Below are 8649 nucleotides of genomic sequence, written 5' to 3'. Positions count from 1 at the left end.
GTGAAGGTTAAGTTTTTAGGCTAAGTTGGATTTCCATCACTAACCTATTCGCCCTAGCGAAAACGGTTCTTTTTATATCATCAAGGAAGTTTTCCATTCCATTGGCCACTGAACTCAACCTAGAAGTTATTTATTTAATACTCGTTTGATTGTTTACTAACAATAATTAAAACAAAAAAACATTTTAGCAATATTTTTTATTGTACATTTTCATATTCGTATTGCTTAATTTAATAATAAATATTTTGCAGATTAAACTGATTTTGAATATTAAATTGAGTTTTGTTTAAATGAATGCTTAGGCTACATCGTTGATAATAGGTTATTAACATAATAGTGCAAAATTTACGAGAAATTGATTAACGTTGAAATTGTTTTAACATTATCGGAGTGTGCCGCGCATAATTCATGCCCATGGACCTTCTGAACCTTTCACTTTTAACTTTATCTTTAAGGACGAGGCAAATAATTATCAGACTCTAAATAATTTGGAACTTATTGCGTCAAAAACTATAATGAAAAAAAAAAACACGTGTGGCACTCAGGGGCTACCACGGTAAAGCTATTGCATAGCATTTTTTATCAACTTATGCAATTTCGAAAAGGGCACATCTCTGAAATGGTAAAATGTTCAGGAAATGAAAAAAAACTGATTATTTTCTAAAGCAGTGTAAAATTTAAAATATTAACTTTTGAGATATATTTTAGTGTTAATTAGCAATTGAAAATTACTGGAATTATTATAAAATGGGTGTAGGTAAGCCTCAAAACTACATGTATATGAAAAAACGTATTTGACAAAATATGCGACATGTGCCCTTTTTCGAAATTGCTTAATTATAATTAGACAATAATAATTTAATATTAAAACAATAACAAAATAAGACCACGCTATGTTTATAAACATTAACAAAAGCAAAACATTAACTGTCCCCTTTACACTTATAAGCTAGACCGCGCGAGAGAGAGATGGGCAGACTTTTCATGATGCTCATGCAGTGTGACGTCACGCCGCGCGCTTATTCACAAACACTACACAAGCGCAACGTATGAATGTGTGAGCGAGCTACATGGTAGGCGAAGTGGGGTGTGTTAGGTTTTATTTGCGTTACGGAATTTCTTGATTCGGTCGCCGTGCTCAAATCTCGCGATAAAAGCTACGCAATAGCATAATAATTTTGTAAACTAAACATTAATACTCGTTGGTTTTCTTGTAAATTCTTATATTAATTCAACAAATCTCAAACAAGCGGACACTTCTAATTTTTTTTTGTCATATATTCAATGTTTGCACTCATATAAAACAATTTCAGCGATGAAATAACGTACTTAGCTTACTTTCCTTTATCGTAAAAAAACAAACTAAGCTCTATGCTTACTAAAACTACAAGTTACAATGCTGTTTAATAATTGGATTGGTTTTTTTTTCACGTTGCGTGAATCCTTTATTTATCGTATCGGAGAACATGCAAGACACACTTTTTTTTTTATTGCCCTTGTAGGCAGACGAGCATACGCCCCACCTGATGGTGAGTGGTCACCGTCGCCCATGGACTTCAGCAATGCCGGGGGCAGAGCCAAGCCGCTGCCTACACACAAAAAATATGATAATTATCTTTATAGTCTAGCGCTATTTTTATTCAATTTAAACCATTTGACTGTCTCGTCTATAGCTTTATCGAAAGGTGTAAATTCGAAATCTTTATACAAAGTTCTGAGTTTAGTGTTGGACGCGGTCTTCTTGTACTGGCCGTCGGCTCTGGTCGTGTCATAGACAATATCTCCGCCGTATCCGTGGGCTCGCTTAATCATTTCCGCCACTCTGCTTATCGTTACTTCGTCCTTTTCGTCAACTGTAATTTTTGTGCAAAATTAAAATACCAATTCTCAATTCTATCTATCTATATTTATAAAAATGAATTGCTGTTCGTTAGTCTCGCTAAAACTCGAGAACGGCTGGACCGATTTGGCTAATTTTGGTCTTGAATTATTTGTGAAGTCCAGAAAAGGTTTAAAAGGTAGATTAAATATGAAAATGTTCGGAATTAAATAAAAATGAAAATTTTGTTTTTCCTTTGATGTTTCCCCGCCGGACGGATTCCTTTTGCTTGTTTCAAGTTTATTTTATACAAAAGTTTAGGTCTTTTATTTATCTATTGAGACACTACGAAGTCTGCTGGGTCAGCTAATATTATTATATAATTGAGATTTACAATGTTTCTAAAAATATATGTACCTAGTCAGGTCATAAATTCTGTCACATGTTTAATGTGAAATAATTGAAACAAGTTTATTCATTATGTAACCATTCATATACCAAAATGAACTTAAAAAAACATAGATTCTTATGACACTAAAGTTTATTCAAAATGACCTCCGTGATTTTGAATACAGGCCTTCAATCTGCGCGGCCAGTCGTCTATCGCAGCACGAACGAGGTCCATGTCAATATCGGCGGCTGCCTTAATCAAGGATGTCTTGAGTGACTCCAAATTGGGATGAGGCTTTGAGCACGCCTTTTCCTCCAAGTGTTGCCATATCTTGTAATCTAACGGATTCAAATCAGGACTGGAGGAGGGCCAGTCTTCGTGCCGGATGAAGTCGATTTCACGCGCCTCCAGCCAGTCTTGTGTGCTCTTCGCTCTATGAGCTGGCGCCGAATCTTGTTGGGATACCCAGTGCCTGTTATTGAACATGGTATGAGAAACAGGTTCCACAAGGTTCGTCAGGACTGTATTTTGATACACAACTGCATTTGTTTTTACACCTTTCTCACAAAAATGTACCTCTGTTAAGCCCCAATAAGAAACTCCCAACCATACCATGAGCGAGGATGGAAAATGACCTCGTTGGACACGCGGAATACGGTTGCTCGCTTCTTCACTACTGTGTGCGTACACCTTATCATTTTGTTTGTTGTAGCTCTCTTCTACGGTAAAAATTTTTTCATCCGAAAAAAGAATTTCCCGAATTTTTTTCCCGCGTACCGCTTCAACAAAGCGCGGCATCTCTTCGGTCTCAGGTCCATTAGACGAGCATTCAAACGATGTCCTGTTTTTCTTCGATATTCCCGAAGCCCTAAGTCTTCATTTAACACCCTTTTCACCGTGGTTCTGCTTAACCCCATCTGAAGGGCCAACAGTTTCTGCTTACGTTTGGGATTTCTTTGAATTCGCGCCTTCACAGCTTTTATCACTGCTAGAGTCCTAACAGACTGAGGGCGACCACTTCTTGACCTGTCATCTACACTAGAGTCTTCATTGTATAGTTTGATGGTACGATAAACGAATCTTTTGGTTATATTCAAATTTTTCAGTATGTTAAAAATTTGAATTGGCGCGTAATCGCAACGATGCAACGCAATAACTGCAACACGGTCTTCTTTAAGCGTCCACTCCATATTTAAAAATGAGTAAAATTCTAAAGTATACATTTTTATTTTCATGAACAATTCGAAATTCGAATTCAATAAACTTTTTTGTGGCCAGCATTCTAAAAGAAAAGTTTTTACTGTGTGACAATACTTATGACCTGACTAGGTATAATAATATACCTAACCAATTTAAGTTGATTTCTAATTTGCACAGTTAAAAGATTAGGTGACCGCGCGATTTCGCATTATTATTATATTTCATAAAATTTGTTGAAATTTGTTAATTTCATTAAATATATCGACTTATCGAGCTCACTCGATGACATGAAATTACATATTATCGAGTTCTGGGGAAGCGAAGGTTCGAACGATCTGTGCGCTTTTAGAGCGAGTTTTTTAACGGTCTCGATAGCGTAAAAGTTTACTCAAATTTGTTTGGTGTTGGAACTTTTACCTACTTTTGCCGCTAGAGTCGCTGTTTTAACTGCATACATATTTGAGTTAACTTTTACACTATCGAGAACGTTAAATAGCTCGCACTTAGTACACAGGTCTTAGAACTTATATCTCAAGGTGGGTGGCGAATAAGTCGTAGATGTCTATGGGCTCCAGTTACCATTTAACACCAGGTGGGCTGTGAGATCGTCCACCCATCTAAGCAAAAAATAAAAGAGCTCGTCCTTAGTTGAAAAAGCAAATCTTTTTTTTATTTTTTATTTCTTAGATGGGTGGTATTATTATTGAATCACAACACTAGTAACCATTTTTGCTTGTATCAGTGAAGTAGCGCATGTTACACCCGGCTGTAAATGTTTACGGAAGCCCATAAACATGAAAAGGTGAATGTCTCCACTCTCCTTGTGACATGAGGTTGTCTTAATTTTTATATCATAACGGCTTTTTCAACATTCCAATTGGAGCACGTGACTAATAAAACTATAAAACTAGTTTTTATCATTCTCACGACTCGAGAAATCCAAGAAGAAAGCCCTAGATGAGATAGTTCACGGCAGAAATAAGTAGGGAATAACAGTACGCGCTAGCAACATTAAAAAAAAAATTCATTTAAAATTGCATCTGTATGGAAATTTTAAATAAAATTATGAATATTCGATTCGACCTATTCCTAGAAATGATATTTTAATTTAAATAAAAAATTAAGAAAATGCTAAATGCACTTTTTTTTTATTGCTTAGATGGGTGGACGAGCTCACAGCCCACCTGGTGTTAAGTGGTTACGTAAATGCGCCACCCACCTTGAGATATAAGTTCTAAGGTCTCAAGTATAGTTACAACGGCTGCCCCACCCTTCAAACCGAAACGCATTACTGCTTCACGGTAGAAATAGGCAGGGTGGTGGTACCTACCCGCGCGGACTCACAAGAGGTCCTACCGCCAGTAATTACGCAAATTATAATTTTGCGGGTTTCATTTTGATTACACGATGTTATTCCTTCACCGTGGAAGTCAATCGTGAACATTTGTTGAGTACGTATTTCATTACAAAAATTGGTACCCGCTTGAGATTCGAACACCAGTGCATCGCTCAACACGAATGCGCCGGACGTCTTATCCTGTTAGGCCACGACGACTTCTTAGATGTCAAATGCCTGATAATATGAGGCATTAAAATTCTGACAATATGTTACCTGATAATATAATAGGTTCGATACTGTTGTAGTTCCTGAGAACCCAAATGAACAGCTCGGCTAGATCTAATGAATAAATAAACTGTCGCAGTGGTTTGCCGCTTCCCATCACTGTAAACGTGGGATCACCTGGAATTATTTTAATGGAGAATCATTTCCTTTCTTCCGTTTCTTTAGCAGCAGAGCAGAGGAACAGAGAAACTCGTCTCGCATTCAGTCCATTGTTCAGTTCATATTCAGTCCATAGACACCACATCAATAATAATCTATGAGAATTATCTACCCTTAATATATGAGTAAACAACAGCACAATGAATTTAGAAGACCACCAGCACTGAGGAATCTAATTTAGTAGATGACGTTTAATTTACATAACATGGTATCCTATACTTAATTAGGCCATGTTAGATTATAGAGTCATACATATGTATAAGTTTGGCTGTGTCTTTCAATCACAATAAAGATTTTTTTACATCATGCAACAACTTTGCTGTGCCGTTAGCATTACTGATACCCCTAGGCGATAGTGACAAGTCACTATCACATTCCTTAATAGATAATAAAAAATATATTTTACCACCTCCTACCTAATCTATCTAGTGATATAATCACCAAAACAACCCTCATGCTACTTTGTGTCCTGATTTATCAATATTTAGCCTTAGATGCTGGCTACCAAGTCAGCCGTAAGACCACAAGCATAATAAAGACACATGAGTAACAAAAAATCTAAATAAATGATCATTGTACCTTTTTGCATAGCATCATCCATCCTCCTTATAAGAGCCGGTATTACATGACTGGATTCTAAACTGAAGTTGTCGTATGGCCCAAATACATTGCAAGGAATAACTGAGGTGAACATACAACCATAAGACTCATTGTATCCTCTGAAATCGATCAATACATTTATATTATTTTCTTGAAAGCTATACAAAATATGTAGGTTCCTCTCTGTTTAAAAATGGTAGATTCTTTTTAGAAGTTGCAGATGAAATGTTTTCCATAGGTGAATACCATGCTATATCCTCAACATAGTAATGTTGGATAACAACTCACCACGAGAGGGCCAAGGGTAACAGATTATAAAATACAAATTTCACAAGAATAAATCAATCACCATATAACATACTATAACACTGTTGGTTTAGACTATTCTTTTTTTTTTTTTTATTGCCCTTGTAGGCAGACGAGCATACGGCCCACCTGATGGTGAGTGGTTACCGTTGCCCATGGACTTCAGCAATGCCGGGGGTAGAGCCAAGCCGCTGCCTACCACTTAATACTCTCCACAAGCCTCGTTTGAGGAAGGACATGTCATAGCGCTCGGGAAACACCGTGGAGGGGAGCTCATTCCATAGCCGGATGGTACGTGGCAAAAAAGATCTCTGGAAACGCACTGTGGATGACCGCAGTGGCTCCAGGTAGTATGAATGAACTCTACTCCGGTGGGGGGCGGTGCGATCATGCTTATCTGCTCTCAAGTGAGCAGATAAGCTTTCGACCCTCCCAGTCTTAAGTAAACTAGCTTTCTTTATGCCTTATAACAATTACATATCACTTAAAATGTCAACCTCATAGTATTTAATAATAAGCAATTGTGGGCACCTACCGATTTAAAACATCAATCATTCTTTTGGCATAGCTGTATCCAAAATTCGAGCTATGAGGTGGACCATTGTGTACCATAGTCTCATCAATAGGATATGTTGTCTTATCAGGAAATATGCATGTTGAGAGACAAGATACAACCTTCTTTACATTATATTTGTGACACGCTTGTAGAATATTATCATTTATTGACATATTCTCTCTCTGAAAAAGAAATGTATGCACTTTTACTATTTTATAAATTATCTATGAATTATAAGCATAGTCAAAACTTGTGTCAATTCAGATCATAATAAAAAAATTGAAAGTTAATTATAAAATATGTCTTGGGCATGTATAGACAATCTTAAATGATTCTGCTATTGGGTTCATTATAAATAAATAAAAAATCTTTACACAAATGTGTTTTACTTTATGGCTCCTGAACAGACCCTAAAAGTGATATTAATCCACTGTTAACTATTCAGTAAATTTTATATATTTTTTACATAAAATATAACAGATTAAGTGTTTAACCCAAAAGCTTTAACTCATTGGAAAGAACTAATTTGATAGCTTTTATTGTTCCATTTTTTTTGCACATTTTGGCCCCTATGGAATAATAGATCAGAGTGTATTATTAATGTGTGGAAAGGTTGTCTAAAATTTAAATATTATGAAAATATTCTCATTTAATAAATTGTTTCAAAATAAAAAGATGTTTATTTATAAGTTGTTGATTTGACAAATATACTTTTTTGTGTATGTGCACAAAATACATACACAGACTTTTATATACTTACAAAGAAATCCAAATTGTGTGCCATATTGTGAAACAGTCCCCCGACCATTGCCGCTAAGTGTATTACATGGGTAGGCTTGTGTTTATCAAATAGAGCTTCTGTTTGAGTTTTATCTCTGCAAATAATTAATTTATAATTACAAGAAGATCAAAATTAATTTTAAAGTGAAATCTCTAAGTTCGTCATATCAGAGCCCAGAGGCCCACCCCAAAACATAATATCTAAGTCCAATTTTAATGTTTTAATGCTCTTGAAGGCTTCAACCAGAATATACGTCTACTTTTCTGTGGAAACAAGTAAAATAGAGTGAATAAAAATCGAATGCATTGCATGCTTATAATACATTCTACCATGAGTAAAAAATTCTGGTACTCTACATTAATAATGATAATCAGAGGCCTACATAGCAAAACATTTTGTAAATTAAAAATATTATGGGACAGAATGGTTAGCTTAAAGACATACTGTAAATGTTATGAAAAATTGTTGGGATTACGTAGCATGAAAAAAAGAATTCCCAAATGAGTATGATTAGTATTAAAATGGGTTTTTTTCATGTTAAACCAATTAACGAATTATGTTGCAACATATAAAAGCAAGGAACACTGCGAGTCCGTTTACAAACTAGTAGTTAATTAAGCAATTATAGATACATTCGTTTACTACACAAAACAAACTTATCAGAGACTGATAACGTACCGGAGGTCGCCATCCTTGGAACCGCTAAATATCCACGTCTCACTATCATAATCACTATTTCGTTTCTGTCTGTCGCGCTCTATAACTGTCTTTATTGCTTGACCAACTAGTCCGGAGCCTCCGGTCACAAGAACAACATTTCCGTCACTCATCTTTATAGTTATAAATCGACGTTGCTTCTTGCCCTCTTGACAACCTGAGTGAAATACAATCTTATCAAAAAATATGGCAATTTCAATTTATAGACGACGCGACGTATTCGTGTATTTACATGATACTCGTTTACTCAAATATATTAAGTGTATAATCTATGCTCGTTTATTCAGCTGTTTCATTACAACTTTTAATTCCTCTTTTGAAGAAGCAAAGTTAACAAAGCCCATACAGCCCAGACTTTTGAAAAATTGCAGAATTCATGAATAATGAAATAAAACGAAAGCAATTGGATTTGTAATTTTTGAAATTGAATAAAATAAACTTAAATGACATTAAACAATATTGTCTATATTAGTAATATAAAGTAACAGCTGTGACT

At 35.5% G+C, this 8649-nt stretch overlaps 1 protein-coding gene across 1 annotated transcript; it reads right to left on the bottom strand.

Moving 5' to 3' along the window:
- Positions 1–182: 182 nt before the first annotated feature.
- Gmer (GDP-L-fucose synthase-like protein) lies at positions 183–8445 on the bottom strand. The gene is made up of 6 exons (XM_028188330.2): positions 8115–8445; positions 7416–7530; positions 6635–6837; positions 5773–5912; positions 5023–5151; positions 183–1853 (listed from the first exon to the last, which is right to left on the bottom strand). The coding sequence occupies exons 1-6, from the start codon at positions 8264–8266 to the stop codon at positions 1618–1620; spliced, it is 975 nt and encodes a 324-aa protein (XP_028044131.2). The 5' UTR covers positions 8267–8445; the 3' UTR covers positions 183–1617.
- Between the last annotated feature and the right edge of the window lie 204 nt (positions 8446–8649).

The sequence above is a fragment of the Bombyx mandarina genome, chromosome 06 (genome assembly GCF_030267445.1).
Source record: "Bombyx mandarina strain Sakado chromosome 06, ASM3026744v2".
In the NCBI taxonomy this organism is placed as follows: Eukaryota; Metazoa; Arthropoda; class Insecta; order Lepidoptera; family Bombycidae; genus Bombyx; species Bombyx mandarina.
This window is presented reverse-complemented; position numbering and strand designations above follow the sequence as displayed.

Excerpts from the sequence above, each read along its gene's own strand:
- Gmer (XM_028188330.2), bottom strand. The coding sequence starts at position 8,266 with ATGAGTGACGGAAATGTTGTTCTTGTGACCGGAGGCTCCGGACTAGTT. Across the intron at positions 7,531-8,114 it reads TCCAAGGATGGCGACCTCCG|AGATAAAACTCAAACAGAAG; the intron begins GTACGTTATCAG and ends AATTATTTGCAG. Across the intron at positions 6,838-7,415 it reads CACACAATTTGGATTTCTTT|AGAGAGAATATGTCAATAAA; the intron begins GTAAGTATATAA and ends TTTCTTTTTCAG.